This window comes from Muscardinus avellanarius, assembly GCF_963383645.1.
Source record: "Muscardinus avellanarius genome assembly, chromosome: 6".
In the NCBI taxonomy this organism is placed as follows: Eukaryota; Metazoa; Chordata; class Mammalia; order Rodentia; family Gliridae; genus Muscardinus; species Muscardinus avellanarius.
In genome coordinates this window covers 66,068,053-66,090,903 of record NC_137791.1, presented here as the reverse complement: position 1 = coordinate 66,090,903, position 22,851 = coordinate 66,068,053, and the positions used below count along the sequence as shown (strand labels likewise).

Below are 22,851 nucleotides of genomic sequence, written 5' to 3'. Positions count from 1 at the left end.
AAAAGACCAAAAACATACATTGGAAAAAAATAGCCTCTTTAACAAAGGGTGTTAGAGAAATTGGTGATCCATATGCAGAAAAATGGAAATAAACCTCACTTTCTCACCCTGCACAAGAGTCAATTCAAGATGGATCAAGGACCAGGAAATTAGACCAAAGACTTTGTAGCTACTAAAAGAGGGCATAGGACCAACACTATAACACATAGGCATGGGCAAAAACTTCATCAACAAGACTGCAAAGGCATAATAAATTAAAAGGAGCATCAACATGTGGGATTGCATTAAACTGAAGAGCTTCTGTGCAGCCAAGGAAACTATCAAGAACCTCAACAGAGAGCTGACAGAATGGGAGATTTTTGCCAGTTACCCCTCTGATAAAACACTAATATCTAAAATATGCAGAGAACTCAAGAAACTCACCCCAAACCCCCAAATAACTCAATCAAAAATGAGTAAGTGAAATAGACTTCACAAAATAAATACAAATGACAAATAAATGTATAAAAATTTTTCAACACCGTTAGCAATCAGAGAGATACAAATAAAAACTACCCTGAAATTTCACCTAACCTCAATTAGAATGGTAATCATTAAAAACACAAACAACAACAAATTCTGATGAGGATGTGGAGAAGTAGGAACTCTAATACATTGTTGGTAGTATTACAAATTAGTACAACTACTTTGAAAAACAGTGTGGAGGATCCTCAGAAGAATGAGAATGAATCTACCACATGACTCACAGTTATCATCTATTTTTTATTTATTTATTTTAATTTATTTAATTTATCTTAATTTTTATTGGTGCATTGTAGTCATACATCTTTTTTTTATTTTTTATTTTATTGGTGCACTGTATTCATACATCATAGTGGGATACAAACTTTTGTAGACATACATGCACACATCGCCCAGTCAGCCCCCACCCAATCCCCACCCCATTCTCTCCCCATCCCTCCTTCCCATGCTTGGCTTAGTGGTTGACATCTAGTATTATAGCAATTTATCCAAAATTAAAAATGTTAATCTCACATAGCAGTTTCATTTGTCTGATACCAAGTTTTGACGACTTAAAGATAACATTTCAATATTTCTTTTTGCTTTCTTTCCTACCAGAGGATTTTTTTTTTGTTTTTTTTTAGGTGAAACTATCATATATTTATATATTTATTATTCAGAAAAAATCTATCCTAATATGGAATATGGATTCTAGATACCCAAAACAATCTTGAAAAAGAACAAAGCTAGCAGATATATATTTTCTGATTTCAAACCATATAAAGCTACAATAATTGAAACAGTGTAGTACTGTTCTAAAGGCAGATATATAAACCATTGGAGTTAAATACAAGCCTAGAGCTAAATTCTTCCCTATATTGCCAAGTTATTTTTGACAAGGTTTCCATGAACATTTGGTGGTGGAAATAATAATCTTTTAATTAAATATTGTTGAAAAATAATAATTACATGGAAAAGAATAAAATTGGACCCTTACCTAATCCCACATACAAGTATTAACTCAAAATAGATAAAAGACCTAAATATATATCTTAAGACTATAAACTTTTAGAAGAAAATCTGGGTCATAAAACCTCGCAACATTGAAATTGGCAGTGATTTCTTGGTTATGATTTCAATGGCACAGGCAACAGAAGAATATACAAACTCCCTAAAAAATAATAAAAAAAATTGTATATCCAAAGACAATGTAAACAGAGTTAAAAGTTACTAATAGAATTGGATAAAATATTTCCAAATGCTATATCTGAAGGTATATTAATATTCCAACTAGAAATCCTAAAAATTAACAACAATAAAGGCAAACAATACAATTTAGAGATAGGTAAAAGACTAACATAAATAATGAATCTCCACAGATAACCAATCTTAGTTGTCTGTTGGATGGAAACTCTTGTTTCTCTGGTTCTGGTGTGTGTTACCTATTTCTTCTTTGTAGTTAATCTCTTTGAGTATTTTCTCTAGCGCTGGTTTTGAAGACATAAATTCCTTCAGTTTCTGTTTGTCATGGAAGTTTCTTATTTCTCCATCTAATTTGATAGAAAGTTTTGCTGGGTAGGACATTTTTGGCTGGAAGTTGTTTTCTTTCAGAGTTTGGAATATGTTACTCCAAGCCCTTCTGGCTCTCATGACTTGGTTTGGGAAGTCTGGAGTGATTCTAATTGGTTTGCCTCTGAATGTCACTTGGCCCTTTGTTTTTGTTGCCTTTAAGATTCTCTGCTTGGCTTCCACATTGGTCATTTTGACAATTGTATGGCGTGGGGATCCTCTTCTCTGATCCTGTCTAAAGGGAGTTTTATAAGTTTCCTGGACCTGTGTATCAACCTCTTGCTCTAAGTTTGGAAAATTTTCTGCTATTACTTCCTTGAAGAGATTGTTGATCCCTTTGGTTTCACTTTCTTTTCCCTCCTCTATTCCAATTATTCTTAGGTTAGCTCTCTTAAGATGGGCCCATATTTCTTCAATGTCAGATTCCTGCTGTTGTATATTTTTTTCTAGATTAGAAACTATGCGTTCATTTTTGGATTGCTCATCTTCTAAGAGCGAGATTCTGTTCTCCATGTGGTCTAATCGGTTGTTTGTGCTTTGAATTGAGGCCTTTACTTCATTAATTGCATCCTTTATCTCTTTTTGGCTCTCTCTGAGTTCTTTTCGATGCACCTCTATTATTTCTATAGTTATTTTCCTGATTTGATCTTCTAGAAATCTCTGATTTTCTGTTTTATCAGGTTCTGTTGTTGTGGGGTTGTGGGCATTCATTGCCCCAGTGTTATTCCTCTTTCCCATGATTTCGGAAGTTTGTGCCTTCTCTGGGTTCTTCCCTTGGGTCACTATGACTTTCACTTAAGGTGCTCTGGATCTCGAGTCTGTAGTATCTCAGACCCCACTACTCCTTTACTGGGTTGTATCACAGAGTCTCCGACCCAGGGAGTCGATAGAGGCTGCTTTAAACTATGGGGGGTGCCAGGTTGCACGTTCTCCTATGGTGTGATATCTCTGCCACCCCCACTCCCTCACTGGGTCAAGTCCCAGGGGGTACAGTACTGGGATTTCTCCTCTGTGGCCCACAATTTGACTCACTGTTCTTGAGTACACAGATGTAGCTGTACTGGACTCGGTGAATTCACTGCTGCTGCCGCTGGTGGCAATATGGCGCCACTGCCACGCCCTCGGCTGTGAGGCTGGCGTATTTTTTCTTCTCTGGTTTTGAGTTCCACTTTGAGTTCCTGCAGCGTGTGCTGAGCTCAGCCACTGGGAGCTCTAAATGCTCTCTGCGCCGAAAGATCCCGCCTGGCTGTTCTGCAGCGGCTCACCTTGACTTGCTGTAGCCGTCCGGTGAGTTTGCTGCTGCCACCGGCAGTATGGCGCTGCTGCCGCGTCCTCGGGCGCGTGTATCTCCTCTGTGGCTCTGAGCTCTGTTCTCAGTCCGCTTTCTCTCTGGAGCCTGGTGGTTTTTTTGTTTTTCTGGTGATGGTGTTTTCTGGCTATGAAAGGCGCTGGTTTTGTGGTAATGGAGATTGGTTGTTAGCGGGGCTCCTAAGCCCCGCTTTTCTCGGTCGCCATCTTCCCGGAAGTCATACATCTTAATCATGTACCCACAAGATGGTGGAGGCATACATGCACACATTGCCCAATCAGCACTTACCCAATTCCTACCCCATTCCCTCCCCCATCCTCCTTCTCATGTTTGGCTCAGTGATTGACATTGATAAGTTTGTTAAAGTACATCATGTGCATTAGAGAATTTCCCTCTCCCCCCTCCCATCCCCTCAGTTAAGTTTTCATCTACTTTAAACACTGCACTGTTTCATCCTGAGTTGCTTTGACAGATGCTAGTAGTCTTCTCTAGCTTGCCTGTGTTTTAAGATGACAATATATCCTGAACATCTCTGGCCACACACCAGAAACCAGACACACTGGTCAATGCAACATTTTCATCTTTTCTTTTCTTTTCTTTTCTTTTCTTTTCTTTTCTTTTCTTTTCTTTTCTTTCCTTTCCTTCTCCTTCTCCTTCTCCTTCTCCTTCTCCTTCTCCTTCTTCTTCTTCTTCTTCTTTTTGGTGGTACTGAGGTTCCTGGAAACCCTTCTACTTCCGGGCTACACTCCCAGACCTATTTTATACTTTTTTTTTTGAAGCAGGGTCTCTTAAGCCAACACGGCTGGCTTCGAACCTGTGCAATTCTGGACAACTGGTATCTGGTTATCACTGAGCCAAACATGAGAAGGAGTATGGGGGAGGGAATGGGGTAGGAATTGGGTAAGTGCTGATTGGGCAATGTGTGCATGTATGCTTCCACCATCTCTGGGTACAAGATTAAGATGTATGACTACAATGCACCAATAAAAACCAGAGGCTCTGGATGCTAGTCCACAGTGCGGGTGTAAGAACACTAGCTATGGTTGTATTTTTCACTATTTTTAGGTCTGTACGGGGCTAGAGCTACAATATGCATGTGGTGTGGTGTGTGTGTGTGTGTGTGTGTGTGTGTGTGTGTATTTCTGAGGAAGCTCTCATTTCTTATTTAAATTCAGGATCACAGGATTATGGGTTTTTTAAAAACGCTTCTCTATCAAATCTGGATTTTCTTTCTTCTACATTGAGAAACCTGATTCTCAAGGACACACTGGTCAATGCAACATTTTCATTTTTTCTTTTCTTTTCTCTCTTTCTTTCTTTCTTCTTCTTTTTTTTTTTTTTTGGTGGTACTGGGGTTCCTGGAAACCCTTCTACCTCCAGGCTACACTCCCAGACCTATTTTACACTTTTTTTTTTTTTTTGGAAGCAGGGTCTCTTAAGCCAACACAGCTGGCTTCGAACCTGCACGATCCTCCTGTCTCCGCCTCCCAAGCAGAGTGTGCCCCACCACGCCCAGCCACATACAACATTTTCAAAACAACAATAATATTACCATCACTAGCATACTTGTTAGGAACAGTTGGAATTTATTTGCATATATGTTTCTCATATTTACCCATTTTTTATAAAGTTGCATTATATCTAGGCTAAGTCTGTCACCATTGCATACTATACTATATCCTCTTCAAGTTAGCTTTATTTAATTTTGTTTCTACAAGTAACTATATATTTAATATTTATCACCTATTCTTGGACAAGGTCACCTCAGTTATTTTTGTTGTCTTAAGCTCACTTTCTAGTAGAGTCTCCAAAAATTTTTTGACGCAGCAGTAGCCTTAAATTCCAGCATGCTGATAAGTTCCAGTTTGTTTGAGTCCTTTATACTTAAAAGTTGATTTTGCTATCAAATTTTTGGTTCACATGACAATCTATTTTTTTCCCTGTAGGAATCACTTGCTGTTTTTGCATAGAAACAAAAAGGACACTTTTTTCTCCTCAAAATCTAATAATTTTATTTGGAATATGTCTCGGTATTGGTCATTCTAGGTTAATATTCTCAGGGACATGTATGCTCTTTAATAGTGAGTCTCAAATCTTTTTTTTTTTTAAGTTCAAAGAAACTTCCTTGAATTCTAGGAATTATAGGTTTTTATTATTTGTTTTTTATTTGTTTGTTTCTGTTTTGTTATTGTTCTTGCTGCTTTTTAAAAAAATATGGCCATTCTTACTATTCCTGTACTTTTACGACCTTCTTCAGGACTTCTATGTAAATTTGGATCTTCTTTGCACATCTTCAAATACAAAGTGATATCATGTGTCACTTTCTCCTGAACACTTTCTTTCTTTGTTTCTTTTAAATATAATTTTTTCTCTTTGTTTCCTTCTGTTCCTTTTAAGGAATTATTTATATTCATTCCCTCTTATGTTCATTCTAGATTAGTCTTTATTTCCAAAGTAATTTTTTCTTTTAAGTTTCTTTTCTTGATTTCTTCTACTTCATTTCTGAGTTATTTTAATTTTTTTAATGGCTATTTTTTATCGATTGTGTCCTTTTTGCTATTATTAAGTAGATTATATTTTTAATCAGTGATTGATTTTTTTTATTTCCAGCATGCTTTCATTGTTTTTCAGGCTGTTACTCTAATTCTATGAAATTAAACCTTCACAGTATTTTGCTCTTGTATTTTATGAAATTGGTTTCCCTGTAATTTTAGCAAGCATTCTTGTAGCTATAATATAAATACCTGACCAAATAGCTTACAGAAAAGATGGTTTCAGGCTCAGTCCACCTGAGGCTGGGGACCGAAAATCTCAAGGCATGGCAGCTGGAGGCGGAGGGAGAGCACATGGGCAGTTCTTCTCATATCATGGAGGCCAGAAGCCAGAGAGCTAGGAGGGGAGGCAGAACCCTTTATTTAATCCCCAACACCACACCCCTAGGGAATCACTTCCAGCCTCCTGGCCTACTGGGTACCCCCAGGTAGATCCATTACAATTAATTTATCCACTTGTGGGTTCACAACCCTCCTGAGTCAATTACATCAGCTCCAAACATTAAGTGAAGTCTTTAGGGAACATTTTATATCCAACTATAACAAAGGGTTCAGGATAGCTTTCTGACTTCACATGGCTTCCTCTTCTGTTGTTTTCATATTGTGTTAAAAGAATACAGCAGCTTTATTCTGAAGATTTCCTGGATTCGTTTTCCTCTTTCACACCTACCTGGATTTTCTCTACTGTTAGTATCCTTTGCACTGTTGATTCTACTACCAGAAGTTCATCCTCTCTGTGTCCATCGCAGAAGGCAGGCCTGCGCTGCCTTGGTTTTGTGACTTCTCAGAGGCCAGTCAGCTGCAGATCCTGCACGAGTTGTTAAGTGTGCGACTAGTACATGCCAGCAAGCTTTTGGACTGAGGCTTCTCCGTCTTCGCATCCAGCAGACACCCTGTCGTTTTATTCGGCTTACTCCTATGTAAATGTTGCAGGTCTTGTGTCAGTTGCTGGTTTGTTCCCAGCCACCTTATTTGGAGTTTGAATATAGCTTGACTTATAAAGTGTCAACGAATCCCCTCAAATGGCCTTGGCATGTCCTCAGCTCCCTGTCAGGCACGGAGGGTAAAGGCAATTTCTCTCTTTGAATCTGAGATGGCTGCGTGACTGATTTTGACCAATAGAAAGGGGAGAGCGTGACATTCTGGAGAGCTCATGGGCTCCAGCCACTATTTTGTAAGGAGGCCAAGACAAGAGTAGGGGCCGAGTAAAGCAGTGAAGTACTCAGAATAAGAATGCTGGCTGAACGCGGGCGGGGTGGCACACGCTTGTAATCCCCGCGCTTGGGAGGCGGAGACAGGAGGATCTTGCAGGTTCGAAGCCAGCTGCGCTGGTTTAAGAGACCCTGTTTCCAAATTAAAAAAGTATAAAAATAAGTCTGGGAGTGTAGCCCAGAGGTAGAAGGGCTTCCAGGAACCCCAGTACCACTAAAAAAAAAAAAAAAAAAAAAAAAATGCTGGCTGAGCTCTCAGACAGCTACTCCGTGAGGGCACCATCTTGAATATTCTACTTCAGTTAAATCCCCAGACCACGGCAGACCTATCTGTGAGAGAGGACTAAGTACTAACTGCTTTGAGAGATCAAGTATTGGAGTTCTTAATACAGCAATAACAACCCAAGTGCCAAGTTTAGTTTTGTTATCTAGTTTCTCCCTTGTTTTTATGTGTGTATTTGGAGAGTCTAAAACAATGTTCTGTAACACCCTCTGCCCAAATCTGTCTAGAATATACTCTGAGATAGATTATAAGGTTCTTTTAGGATAGACCTCAATCAAGACCCAGGAAACCACCAGGGAGTATAATTCAGAACCAGAACGGTAGACCGGGCATTTATAGTTTCCCTATGTGAACTTTGACTTTTTAATCAACTCTATATGAAAATAGACTCTTTTTTGCTCATTTCTGTTCCCTCATCCACTGCTGTGGTTCACAATGAATAAGTTCACAATCTAGATATTTGATCTTTGTTTTAAAAATAAGGTTGGGCACCTCAATTTTCTGGATTTGGGCTTTTAAAAGCATCAACTAAATTTTTTAACAATCACAACACTTTGAAAAAGAATGAGAATGAGTCATGTGGGCAGGCAAGCTAATAACATGGCTCTTAAAAAAAACAATCCATCTAGCCATTCAAAAAGCATTTACTGGGTACTTATTTTGACCTAAGAACTGTCCTAGGGCACTGGGTACATGCCAATAAACGAAGCAAGCATCCCTACTCTTGAAGAATTAAAATACAGGGGCTTAAAATTTTAAATGTCTCTTCAGTGGTCATCCTATTGTTATGTGGGCATTGTTTTAGGGAGGTACCAAATCCACTTTCAGATTCCTCCAACAACCTTCAGTGCACTCCCTGAAAAGAATTCTGGTATCATTTTATTCATTTCATTACATTTCTAGTGATGGTATAGAATACCTTGCCAATACAGTTTTGTGGTATTCTTAATCCTGTTTGGATTTCAAAGAGTCACCCAAATATGGCAAGCTCAGGGGAATACTGAGGTGTTAGATTAAAAAAAAAAATTTGTTGTTAAAACAAAAAGTTACTTAAGTGAGGTATTTGAACATTTCAAATGATCGTAAAATGGTGTGAATATTTTCTTATATTAGCAAGAATTTGGGATCTTTGTGTGTATATGGGAGGAAAAAGGAGATAAGGAGTGGAGGTTGTTGAAGAGGAAAAGAGGAGGGATAAAAGCCCATATCCTCAATACCAGCAATTTAAGAAAATCTAGTATTTTAGTAGCTTATTTCATGTACTACCTGGAAATGTACATTAACAGGAAGCTTTCTGCCCACTGCTGACTCTCCTTTTCCCATCCTTGGGTCTGCTGGGATCTGTTAGTGGGCGGAAGACATTGTCATTGTTTATAATGTTCATAAGACTGCATGGATGTGAATGACATATATTTAGAAATCAAAATAAAGCTTTAGGAAGATCTTTAATTTAATGGAAACTAGTCTAGTCATTTGGGAACCACAAGAGCTTTTTAGGGAAAGCCCGACTCTGCCAGCTGGAGGAAGTGTGGGCGTACGGGGTCCCGGTGACACCTGTGATGTCAGTCACCCCCAGCCCGAGGCTGATTGGCTCCCAGGAGCTGCAGCAGAGTTTAAATTGCTGGTCCATTAGAGAAGTGTTCAGAGTGGCTTCATTGAGATTTCCTCTGTGAAAACTTCAACCTGATTTTTGAGACATTTTGGAAAAGTCTTTGTGAATTTAAGAGGGTAAGATATTTTCATTATTTAACTTTTTAAAGTCTTTGGCTTTTGTTGTGCTGTTTGAAAACATTAAATGTGCATACAGGTCAGGAAGCATAAGCTTTGTAGAGCAAGATGGGGGAAAGTTGAGCTTTTGGTAAAAACAATTCTCATGTTTCTTCCTGTTGTTAATGCCACAGTAAGAGATGATATGTTGAGTCAGTAAGTGTTTTTCTTGGTAATGCTCTTACTAGATCTCTTCATAGTACATTTGAAAGGGAAAGTGTACTGGGCTGGAGGCTGACGGAAGGTCATTTTTAGCTTAGCTTTAATTAGTAAAACACTCTTACGTGCAGGTTTCCTAGATACAAAGATTTGTGAAGGATTTAAACTAGGCTGGCAGAACTTTTAAAACACAGTCTTTTAAATTAAAAACCAATTACACATAAAAATAAAAAATAAATTAATTAAAAACTGATTAATGGTATTTATCTGGGAAGCATCCAGTGCTATTCATCATGAACCGAGTAAGTACCCGAAAGCCCATCTTAAGGTCACTGAGATAAACTAAGGATGTGATATGATGATTGTGTTACTTAGCTGGTTATTCACGTAGGTTCAATGCCTTACACTTTGTCAGATTTCAATAAATGTTAAATACGATTGTCTCTAAAATGTTTTCTAGTGTAGAAGACTTCAGGATGTGTATAATTCTATGCATATGTATTTTACTTGCTGAATTTATTCCACTTCTTCATTGATGTCACAAATACCTGTCCTCTGCATCAGAGAGTTGGGTGCGTGGGGCTGGCCATGCATGCGGTATGGCATCTAGAAGGTCCCCTGTGTAGCATCAACACTTTAAGCAAGCTGGTTTTTTTTTTTTTTTTTTTTTTTTTAGCACCAATAACTTCTGGTTTGCCAAACTTTCTGAGACTCACATAAGCTATCCTACTTTAACCTTGTTGATTAAAAATATGTGACCAAGCAGTTTTCTAAAGGGCATCAGTCCATTTACCATCTCCCAAAAGGGGATGTGGACCTAGTGCCGTAGATGCTTAGAGCCTTCCAGACCATACTTGGGATACCTCAGCGTTATGTCACTGTGGCTGAGGGCATGCAGTTTGGACTGATTATAAGCAATCTCAAGACAATTACAATAGGAAAGACTAAAAATTTTATTGGCTTATTTATTTGGTAATCTGTCAAAATTTCTGACAGATTTATACCTTGGCAAAATTCTTTTTTACTTTCAAGAAATATTAATGAAAAAATTCTAGCAGGTTTTGGTTAGTTGGATTGTGATGGATTGTGAATAAATTTACTTTCATGAGACCAGCTTATTATTATTATTATTATTATTATTATTATTATTACTATTATACATTACTATGCATTCAGCATCTAGAATAGTGCCTGTCACATTGACTATTGTCAACAAATATTTGTTAACTGCTAATAAATGAATTTATTATCCATTAGCATTCTTGAGGATAACAATGCTAAGACCAAAATAAGCAAACTAACATAATATATTGCTTTCCAAGGGAAAGAAGAGCCTTTGGTTTTGCCAACTTTTATTTCTTTCATTTGTGCTATTTTTTTATTTTGGTTTACATAAGTAAATTTTACTGGAAAAGTGAACTTTGAGGAAGTTTCAGAAAATTTTTCCTTACTCAAAAGCCCAAAGAAGTTTTGGTTCTACTTGAAACCTGAACCATGGTTTCCTTTTCCTGATCTCACTTTTTTTTTTAAATATTTTTGCCTCTGGGAAAATAATTTAGAAAGTATGGAAGTCTTTGACACACTGACTCCCACACAGGTCGACCTCAGGTCAAGGTTGTCACCCTCTTTTGTCACCTGGTCCTGTTGTAAAGTGACAGCAAGTAGAAAGTGGAAATGACAAGGACCAGTCAATGAGGAGGAGCGTGCGGTTCTGGACTCCATATTCAGGCTTATAGCTATTTTGTTAATTTATTGTTTAGAATAAAGCTGCTGTAAATCTGCTTCTACTCTTTTTTACAAGGGTAGCTACAACATTTATAAAAGTTTGGTGTTCTCCTTTGGAAATACACTTCACAAAAGTATCATTATTCTTATAAAAATACGAATTGTGAGCCTAACATAAGATTTAAGATGTGACTTTCTTTGATGCTTAAAAATGGGCTATGGTTTTTGGGAAGCACCATCAGCTCTCTCTGGACTCTAGGGTGTCTTTTATTTTAGTCTACTAAGCTTCTACTTGGGAAATTAATACTTTAGTTGAGGGTGCTAAGTGGCATTTCTGGAGGCCTGAGCAAGTTGGTGCACCTTCCTTTGACTTCACAATATTCTATTCCTGAGAAGCTTGGGCACTGGAAGCGTGCATTTTCTTGGTGAAACCCCACAGCGTTCGTTGGGTTACAATAAACATTCAGTGGCATCCTTTCGTTACTCAATTTATTAGCTAATAGAGAAGCTAAAGAAAATATAAGAGAATTCAGTAGTCCTTCACCAGGCAGCAAGGCTGGAACATCTGCTAGTGCTCAGAACATCTGCTAGTGTCACTCTATTCACATTTCACTCAGAAAAGAAAAATTGTGAATTGCCTAGCTTTTATTTGACCTGTGAAACTGAAACATTTCGTATGTAGCTATTTTGAGAATACCATGTTTGGGAAAAATCTTTCTTTCACTACAAATGAATCTAAAAACTTAAAAAACTTTTGATTGTGGGAACTCAAGGGAGGTAATATCTGATGACTTAGACTTATTTTAGGTGCAATTGAGCATTTTTATATGTTCTTCTCAGTGGGTACTAGGCAAAGGATTTAAAAAGAAATTAAAAGAATAACAAAACATGAAGATGGATATGTATTATGTTGAATAATAACAAATAATGCAATTTAAGAATAACTATGCTGAAAGAGGATAATGCTCAAAATATAAAATAAGAGGCTAAAGCTGGGCATGGTGATGTATGCCTATAATCCCAGTAGTTGGGAAATTGAGTCAGGAATATCACAGACTCGAGACCAGCCTTAGCAATTTAGCTAGACTCTCAGCAACCTAGTGAGACCCTGTTTCAAAACAAGAAATAAGAGGACTGAGGGTGAAGCTCAGAGGTAGAATACCCCTGGGTTCAATGTTCTGTATCAAAAAAAAAAAAAAGATATTTGACCATTTAAGCTGTACGAAAGTAGAAACATGGAACTTTTTCATAATCCTTACCACTATTTTTAGGAATTCTATTTTTTAAAGTAAACTAAAAACATAAAACTAGAACTTTAGATAACTTTTTGAACGCAGTGTTCCAGACATTATTCAGCCTACTTGGTTATTGAGCAACAAATTCTTATTTCTTAGATGAAGGGTTAAAATCACTGGAAGCACTTCAAACTCAAACACATTTCCATGCCCAGTGAATTGATTTATTATTCTGAAGTAGGATCCATGCATTGGTATTGTAATTTTTTCCCCTAGGTGATGATAAAATACAGCCAGGGTGAGAGTCTTTAACTTAAACCTCATGTCACCAGCACGGTATATATTTAATATTTAAAGAAATAAAATCAATGAATATGAAGTCTGAAATAACTTTGCATAATTAAAAAATGTATATTGAAGTACATCGGATAAACATGTGAGAGCAGCTACAAGGGTTTTTCAGTGCAGGACAAATTGTTTTTTTAAAACATTTTGCTAACTTTTTAACATTAGCATCTAGTATGTCTATTTTCAGATACAGAGCAAATTGTTTTTGAATAATTACTTCTGGAAGTGAGAAATGAAGCCACCTTCCAGAAAAGTACAGTTTGATTTGGTGTGTTTCTTTTAGCATGATTCACAAGTGTCTCCCAAACCTCTAATCTACCCTAGAGCCTGCAGTGCCAAGAATGACAACTAGAAGTTCACATAATCATGTATAATGTATGACTAACTGTATCACAGTAGATATTAAGAGCTTTCTTGAACTGTAATATGAAGCCCGCCACTGTACATCTTTTGCAGATCAAGAAAAAAGAAAGTATGAAAACAATCTATTGTGTCTAGACATTATTATGTAGCTATAAATGTGACTTCGAAACCAGTGTGTGTGCATTTGTGTATGTGTGTTTGCGTGTGTGTGCACACGTGCGTGCACATGTACAAGTACCTACCACCTATCGTAAGTGTCAGTAAGTGTAGTGTTTTAGGGGGAATAGATTATCTAGGTTGCTCTGCTGTATTGAGCTATGGGATTATTGTGAAAGGTTAGAAATTTTTCTCTTCCCTTTTCTTCACTTATATTTTATGTGTTCATGAAGAAGTGTTTATAGACCTTGTTGAGACTTGTTGAGAAGTTTTCAGTTGATCTCCTAGGAGTGAGATTTTTGTTTAACTTTAAGTGGCTTTATTGGGATATAATTTATATCCTGCATGCTTCACCTGTTTGAAGTAGACAGTTCACTGGGTTCACAGGGCCATGTCCACCACAGTCACTTCTAGACCATTTGCATTACCTGCACCTCTTAGCCATTACTCCTCAACCACTTATCTGCCCAAGCCCTGAGCAACCACTAATCTACCTTTTATCTCTATGGTTTTGCCTATTCTAGACATTTCATATAAACCAAATCATACAAATGTGGTCTTTGGTGTCTGGCTTCTTTGACTTGGCATAATGTTTTGAAGGTTCTGCTACTTTGTAGCATGCATTAGTGGTTTTCCCCCCTTTTAATGGGTGACTAGTATTCTATTGTATAGATATAGGACATTTTCTCTATAAATCAGTTCATCAGTTGATGGACATTTTATGATGTTTTTGTTGTTTAATATGAAGAAACAAAAAATTAAAGCCCCTTGATTTCTTTAGCATGGAATAAAACATCCCTGTCTTTCATTGCAGGCAGAAGCATCACACCCAACTATGAAGACCAGCATCCTCCTTACGCTTCTCTGGGGATTATCCTGTGCTTTCCCAGTAAGTATCAGGGTGGGGATGTATGTGCATATATAACTTCTTTATCTAAAACTTTACGATTTCATTGGCTATGGACTGAAGGGGCAAGCATGTTCCAGTTAGATGAAATCAGTTACCTAGAAAGCTGTTTTCTTTAAAATATTATCCATGTTATTCCTTATTCTCTTCAGTTTAATTAATATAACTCCTTTCTCATTTTATTTCTCCATAAACAGTGATTTTAAAAGTGTCTCTTAAACATGTATCATCAATTAGGACTTTGTTAGAAACAAATTCTCTTGCTGGGTACGGTGGCACACACCTGTAATCCTAGTATTTGAGAGGCTGAGAAAGGAGGATTATAGGTTTGAGACCAGTCTCAGTGAGATCCTGTTTCAAAAAATAAAAAATAAGCTGGACATGGTGGCGCATGCTTATAATCCCAGCATTAGGGAGGCTGAGACCAGAGGATTGTGGTTCATGGACAGCCTCAGCTAAATAATAAGGCCCTGTGCAACTCGGTGAGACCCTTTTTCAAAATAAAGAACAAAAAATAGGACAAGGGGTGTAGCTCAGAGGTCAAATGCCCCTGGGTTCCACCCCCAGACCTGCAAAAAATAAAATAAAATAAAATAAAATAAAATAAAATAAAATAAAATAAGGCTAGGGGTATGGCTCAAAAGTAGAATGCCCTTGGGTTCAATCCATAGTCTCTCTCTCTCTCTCTCTCTCCCTCTCTCTCTCTCTCTCTCTCTCTCTCTCTCTCTCTCTCACACACACACACACACACACACACACACACACACACACATTCTTGGGTCCTACCTGAGATTTACAAATCTAGACTCTCTGGGAATGAGACCTAGCAATCTGAGTTTTAACAAGGCTTCCAGGTAGTCCTGATGCAGGCTAACAGGTGATTACCATTACCATTGCTTTTAGGTATGTAAAGTAGTAACTGCAGTCTTAGAAATTTCTCTATGGGCTGATCATATATCCTAAATTTTCTAGGTAGCCAGATATCAAAATACCGAATCTGAGAGTTCTGAAGAATGGAAGGTAAGTAAGGTAAGTAGAAATATGGCTTTTAAAAATATTTTAATACATGATTAGTATAAGCTAGTTGACTCCATTGCAAATGTTGAAACTGCTAGTGACGTATGAGCATATTGATAGCCTAAGCTATAGGTAGTAAAGAGCTATATATTTTTTTAGCTCAGATAAGAAAATAATGCTTCAATTTCAACTTAATAGTACGATATGGTCAGGAAGAATTTTTTCTTTTACTTTTATTCTTAGAGTGGATGTGTATAGTAGTGCAAGGAGGTGGATAACAGTGGACCAAGACTGTCTATGAGACATTAAGATTGAAAATCTGTTTAAACAGGAGATGACTAGTAGGCAGAAAGTCAAGTCCTGAGTGAGAAACTAAAGCAGAATGAGAGGGTACTAGTCTTTGGGGTGATGGTAATGCTTATCGAATGCTCAAATCTCAATAACCCAATCGTTATTAACTCCCAATAACTCAGGAATCATTGTCAGCTATAGTTCTGAGTGCTTTATATGTACTGAATTTCTTATCTCCACAACAGACCAACAAATTAAGTGTTGTGTTTTATTTCCGTTTTACAAATGTGAAAATGGGGCCCCGAGAGTAACTTAATCTATGTAGGCTGTAGGCTTAACAAGTATTAGAGCCAGGCTTTGAATTTATGTCACTCTGGTTCCGGAATCTGCATTCTTACCAGTGTAGCATATCCCTGTCAGGAACTAGAGTCTGAGAGGTCTGTAAACTCTCAAGACAGGCACTCAGTTAGGGTCAGCGTTTTAGGCCACGTCAGAGCATTTCTCCACTACTTAGCTTCCTGCCACTTTTACATATGAAACAGCTTGGAACCAGTACTTTTGGCAGTAGCCAAATAACATCAGAGGCCTGAAGTGGGGTTCTGCCCCTGCCTCCGGCTAGAATAGTCACTGCAGGGTGTATTATGAACTTTCATTAGATAAATCCATAGGCTGGTTAATTTAAAAGCATTCACCGTCTATCCTCTCTCTCATTTAACCGGAGACTCACAAACATGCCTTGTTCTCCAGTCTAGCCTTAGCATGAGAAAAATACCAATGTCTTACTTTCTTCCACCCATTAATTCCAAATGATAGCTGACTGGAGTGAAATTTGCCATTGTGCCTGACTGCAGTATCACAGGCAGAGAGGAGTGATTATAGCTCCTTTCTCTGAGCCATCCTGGCTGCACAGTGCTGACAGGCATGTTAAAGACGGGCCAATAGCAGCCCCTCCCTGCTCTGCTTTGTACCTTGGGGTGAGACTCAGGGCCACGCCCTCCTCCAGGAATGACAGAAAGAATTGGTGGGGTGGGGGATGGCACAGAAGTTACTCAGACATTTTTATAGTTTTTAGATTAAGGAATGTGAAACAAATCAGTACCATGACTATAGTATTTAAATTTCATATTTGACATTTGTTTTAATATTAGTGCTCTTTGGTGACTCAAGAAAGCTTTAATGGATTTCTCAGTTCAATTTTGTCTACTATTGAATTTTATGAAGTCAATGTTCTCAAAATGGATTATTTCATTTATATTACATTGTCTAGTGCTCAGGATGCTTCCACGAGGCATTGGCTGATTCTACCCTCACAGTCACCTTATAGACACAGTGGGTTTTGACTTTCTTAGTTTACGAATAAGAAAAAGACAGGGGAAGCGAATTGCCTACCTGCACATAGAATAACCAACCACTCACCTTACCTGCATCTGAAGAGTTTCCTGGAACATATAACTTTCAGTGCTAACACCAAGATGACTGGTTTTGAGGACTAAAAACCAGAAATATGGATTCTGAATTCCATTGTTAGCCTATGTTACATTTCCTCTAGGTTATATAAACAGTCACCTTCAAAGAAAGTATATATATTTATTGTAAATTCATTCAGTATATTCAATATAAGTGTAGTATCAGATATATAAAAATTTTTGAGTTTTTTTTTACATCTCAAGGTCTTTTTTTTAGCCAGTATGCCATAAAATTTAATCATTATTCATTTAAATGTATAATATGTACCAAAAGAACTTTAAAAATTGCCTATAGTTATTCTAAATATTTTCAGTGATGTAATCCACTTATGAAAGAGTAACTTGTTTTCTGTCATTTTTGCCAGGATCATTTGGTGCAGTCGCCAACACCACCCACGGTAACTGTCTCATTTATTTTTGTCATAAACATCTCACGAACTTCAGTGCTTTTCTCATCCGTCGCCTTTTACCATTTTGAACGTAGTAAATACAAGCTTCAAGCAGTTGATGTGTATCATATTTTCTCTTTCCTGACGAATTACTAAAAGGAAAATAAACATTTATTTTCCATTTCAGGAGAACAGTGAATCATCAGAAGAAAGTAAAGTTAGCTCAGAGGAACAGGTAATTAAACAGGCTTTTCTTAACTTTTCTGGGTCCTTAGGAATTGAAGGAAATGATGGTAGATTAAATTACCTGTCAACAGTTCTAAATATAATATTTTCTAACTATTTGCTATGCTAAAAAGTCTCTCAAAATAAGAAGGGAAAAACAAGTGGGGAGAATTCAGATGGGGACTTGCTGTTCATTCCATTTTTATCATCTGACACATTGTGACCTAAATGTCCCTCCTTGTTAAAAACAACAAAAAAATGTATACACACAGAAGTGGTTATTGACTATGTCAGACAAATAATAGCTCACTCAACAGTCTCAAATACTGATTTTACAATTGGAGTAGTTCAGATTAGGAAAATGATGTGGCTAGCCTGATGTGCTTGCAGGGCCAAGAGAGTTCCTCCATGTCAATAATACTGATGGGGAGAGGAGAGGAGAGGAGAGGAGAGGAGAGGAGAGGAGAGGAGAGGAGAGGAGAGGAGAGGAGAGGAGAGCCTTGGGAAACTTTAATAAAAACAGCTGCTTTAAGAGTGACTTTCCCTTTAAAATAGCCTCATCTGTGGCCCTGGAATTAAGAAAGGCAAACTTATCTTATATGCCTTTACTAAAAAAAATTAGCTTTAAAAAAAGAGTAAATACTATTACTTTCTTAGATGTACTATCTTTTTTATTTATTTTTGTGGTGCTGGAGATTGAAGCCAGGCCTCATATGTGCTAGGCAAGCACTTTGCCTCTGAGCTACATCCTCTCCTGTCCTTATGACCAAACTCGCGGGGGCTCCAGAGATTTCAGGAATGTTGTCACTCCCCAAGCTCTGACCCACACTGCGTTCTGCTCTCAGCCAGAGTTGGAAGATGAGTGACTGGACTGTTTAACACTATTTACTAAGGGTTTATCGGACGAACACTCCATAAGTTAAAAGCATAGAATTAGGAAAATGCATTTTCTTAGAGACTTGATTTTATGCCTCAGCATTCTCTAAGTTCTCCAGTGAGAGTATCAACTCCTACTTGAGAAGGGTGTGATGTGTGTTTAATGACATAAGGTAGGATAAACCCAAGCTCATTTCCAACACACCAATACAGAACTCCAGTGCTGAGAGGAAATGGCAACACTGTGTGCTCCCAGACCCCAACTCAGACACTGGTCAGTGGGACATGTGGAAGAAGGAAAAGAAAAAAAAAAAAAAAAGAAAAGAAAAGAAAAAGAAAAGGAAAAAAGTTGGCAACTGTGCTCTGTTTTAGGAGCATGGATAAGAGAGAAGGTTTTCTAGGACATAATGAATGAAGATCTGCTGTACTTCTGCTTCCTGTGCAGAGCTTGCAGTTTACGAATAGGATAATCTTCCTGACCTCACACTTAGAATCAAGCTGCCTTGACAGCCGCATTGGTTGTCTTACTCTAACTGAGCCTCCATAAGTAACTCTCTTCCTGTGCTCATGAGGTGGGAACATAATTAGGGTGAGATGTATCTTACTATCATTTTCGTATATGTATCTTACTATGATATATTTTCTGTAGTACCTAGGTTTAACCCAGGGGCATTCAACCTCTGAGCCACACCCCCAGCCCTATTTTTATTCTTAGGTTTGAAAAACAGAGTCTCACTAAGTTCTGGAGGACCTCATTAAGCAGTGAGGCTGGCCATGAACCTGTGATCCTCCTGTCTCAGCCTCCCAATTGCTGGTTTTTTAACTGAAAGTTCGTTGTCCTGCACTAATACATTTTTTTCCAACCCAAAGTTGATTAGAAAAAAAAATATTTGGATCAGTTTAAGAATGCTTGATTTTTTTTCACATATTAAAAAATTTGATGAGTGAGCATTATAAACTAACTTCTTGATTCACAAAAACTTCTCTGAGAGTCCAGGGGGTTTCAGTGGCAGATTACTTGCCTAGCGTGCATAAGGCCCTGAAATTTTTTTCGAGTTTTTTTTCTTTAAGGAATACTATTTATAATATAATTTGAATTTCAGAAAAGTAATTTCTAGAAATATTTATACTTATTTTTTATTTTTAAAAGACTTTTATAGGTACATTAAAATTATATATCATAATGAGGTTCCAAGTGATAGAATCATACATATACATAATACTTGGTGTGTTTCTTTTTTGATTGAAACCCCACTTTCTCCTCCCCATACATGTTACTGAGATTGGTGTTGATAATTTTGTATGTATAAATAGCATTATTTGAACTATTTCTCTCATCACATCTCTCTCCCATATCTCCCCCTTAATTTCCTTCCACTATTTCACTGAAGTCTCTCTTCATTTATCTGAAGTCTCTTTTGGTATCTCAATTTCTCTCTAGCTTCCACATATAAGAGAAAATATACAACCCTTCACTTTCCGAGACTGGCTCGTTTCATTTAGCATAATATTCTCTAATCTGTTTTTCTGAAAATTACATACTTTTGTTCTTTATGGCAGAATAGAATTTTATCACAGTTTCATCATCTGGAAAAACTTTGCAGTACTGGGTTAAGTGCATCTATACCAAATGGGAAGATGTGAGTTTCAACTCCACTTTCTTCCTGTTTTATCTCTGGTAGAGATGTTTCTGAGCAGTGAAATTGGGTTAGAGGAGGAAGAATAAAGCATAAAAATCCTAGCTAGGCACTAGATAACTCCCCCTGTATTAGCTCCTGGAGTCTGACCATGTCTGGTAACCCCAAACTCTAGGCACACGTGGACCCCAGTGACAGCACAGAGTTGAAGGAGGACCTGGACTCTGAAGGTCGTCAATACATGTATAGACCAGCTGGTGGCTTCTCTTGGAGCCCAAGACAAGAAGGAGACAATAAAGATGATGACGAAGATGACAGTGGAGATGACACCTTTGGGGATGAAGAGGATGGCCCAGGTCCTGGAGAGGAAGCAGAAGGTGGAATCCTCAGACTCGGCTCAGATGAAGACTCTGCTGATGCTTCTCAGTCCAGAGAGGACAGCGCCTCCCCAGAAGATGCCTCCAGTGAGAGCAGGGGCCTCGACCAGGAGGACAGCAGGCCTGAGAGTGAGAGTGAGGGGGACAGCAGCCATGGGGACGGCTCTGAGTTTGATGAGGAAGGAATGCAGAGTGATGACCCTGACAGCTCCAGAGTGAACAGTGCTGGTGTTAAATCCAAAGACGCCAAAGGGGACCCGGGGCCTGCGACAACTCAGGTCTCTGGTGAAAGCCATTCTGTGCAGCCTCCCAGGAGGAAGTTTTTCAGAAAGTCTCGCCTCTCTGAGGAAGATGGCGGAGGTGAGCTTCATGGTAGCCTCACAATGGAAGAAATTAAGAGTGACTCCACAGAAAGTGTCAGCTCTGACAGCAGGAGCGAGTCCCCAGAGGACAGCGAGGAGAGCCCATCCCAGGAAGACACTCAAAGTGTGCAAGACCCCAGCAGCGAGTCCAGCCAAGAGGCGGACCTGCCATCGCAAGAGAGCAGCAGTGAGTCTGAGGAGGAGGTGGCGAGCGAGTCCAGGGGTGACAACCCAGATGTCACCAGCCATCCAGATGACCGGGAAGACAGCGACTCCAGCCAGGAGGACAGCTTGAACACCTCCAGTTCCGAAAGTGAGTCCAGGGAGGAGCAGGCTGACAGCGAGTCCAATGAGAGCCTGAAGTTCTCAGAGGAGAGCCAGGAGTCCCCGGAGGAGGAGGACAGCTCCAGCCAGGAGGGCCTCCAGTCTCAGAGCACCTCAGAGGAGAGCCAGAGTGACGAAAGCCGGTCCGAGCAGGACAGCCAGTCTGACGAAGATGCTGACAGTGACTCGCAGGACAGTAGCCGATCCAAAGAAGACAGCAACTCCACTGAGAGCACATCAAGCAGCGAGGAAGATAGCCGGCCTAAAAACATGGAGGCGGAGAGCAGAAAATTAACAGTGGATGCTTATCACAACAAACCCATCGGGGACCAAGATGACAATGACTGCCAAGATGGCTACTAGCATCTGCTTCTTGAGAGTAGGGCAATTGTTGAAACCATATTTATTGATATTTTGATCAGAAAGATACCCAGAGGCCATTTCTTTCTGAAAGGAATTGCTGGACATCACACTGGTTTCCAGGGTGTCACCATTCTATAGAAGTGTAGGTCATGTGCAGTGACATGAGAACACACACAAGGACACAGAAAGCAAGGAAAGATGTGCCTTATATCTTCACAGTGAAATAGTTCCTAACTCATTTTCCTGACAGACAGTTACTGAGGTCCTGTTTGAAGCAGGTACAGTGCTAGGTGCTAGGATGGGCAAAGAAGCTTCAGACTCATTTCTTGCTCCTGAGGAGCTTATAAAGAGACCCATGAGGCTAAGGAGCTAAAGAGGGATACATCTGAAGGTGACAAGCATCGTAGTAATCCATGTGGTAAATGCCATAATAGAGGTACAAACAAGATATGTGGGAGCTCAGAGAGGGTGACCAACTTTTCCTTGTGGAATTAGTGGGCTCTGGAGTTGGAGGGTTGCATGAGATTTTTCAATTGGAGACAAGATAATTCTATGTATTCTTGGGATAGAAAATTAGTGCATCTTATACAGTTAAATATTTAGATTGTGAAAGCCCTTTCAAATTATGGCACAGGATGGTATTTGAATATGCAAAACCTGATTGATTCTTCAACTAATTTATCCTATTCAGTGTTTTCTTGTGGGACTTCAGTCATCGTTGCCTCACTGGTGATGGTATGAAGGATTTGGCTAGGAAAGTGTGGGGAAAGAAATATCAGCTTTATTTTTTTTTCTAAAATCAGTTTATGTGCAATGCTGGAAAAACTGTTATTTGAGTGATTTTAATATGTTTCAAAGTTTTGTAAATAGGATTCAATTGATTTTTATCAAATACCATTTGAAATGTTACCTCAACATAAATATTTGTTTTGTAATAAAGATAATAATAACCAGGAGAAACATGTGCTTTTTTGTTATAGTAGTGTTTATTATTATCATATATTTATAGTAAAGAACATTTTCTTTAAAACATTACCACTATTTTGTTACTATTCTCTCATTAAAATTAAAGATTTTCTTAAATCACTTCTTGGAAATGTTCTTTTTAATCCAAGGTAGCATTTTTATAAAATTATTTTATAGTCTGCTTATGATAGTTCACTAAGTATACTTGCTGAGAGGAACAAAAATGGAGTAAACATTGAACTTTTGTTTGAGGCCACACCAACAGTTTGTGATGCTTGAGCTTAACATTAGTTTTTGCTGATTTCTCCGACTTTCACTTGCATGTACTCTAGAAGCTACAGAGAAACTGTGTGTGTGCATGTGTGTGTGTGTGTGTGCGTGCGTGTGCGTGTGATATGTATCCTCGACATTTTAGATTTTAATTTATTTAATCTGGATTGAGACTCAGAGGTCTGTGTTTTTAAAAAAGAGTC

General features: G+C 38.4%; 1 protein-coding gene across 1 annotated transcript; it reads left to right on the top strand.

Annotated features, from left to right (window-relative positions):
• Positions 1-14,013: 14,013 nt before the first annotated feature.
• DMP1 (dentin matrix acidic phosphoprotein 1) lies at positions 14,014-21,412 on the top strand (the record flags this gene model as incomplete). Its single annotated transcript, XM_080697741.1, has 5 exons — positions 14,014-14,067; positions 15,058-15,105; positions 17,225-17,257; positions 17,436-17,483; positions 20,162-21,412. 5 exons carry the CDS (start codon positions 14,014-14,016, stop codon positions 21,410-21,412), a joined length of 1,434 nt encoding a protein of 477 aa, XP_080553867.1.
• Positions 21,413-22,851: the final 1,439 nt, after the last annotated feature.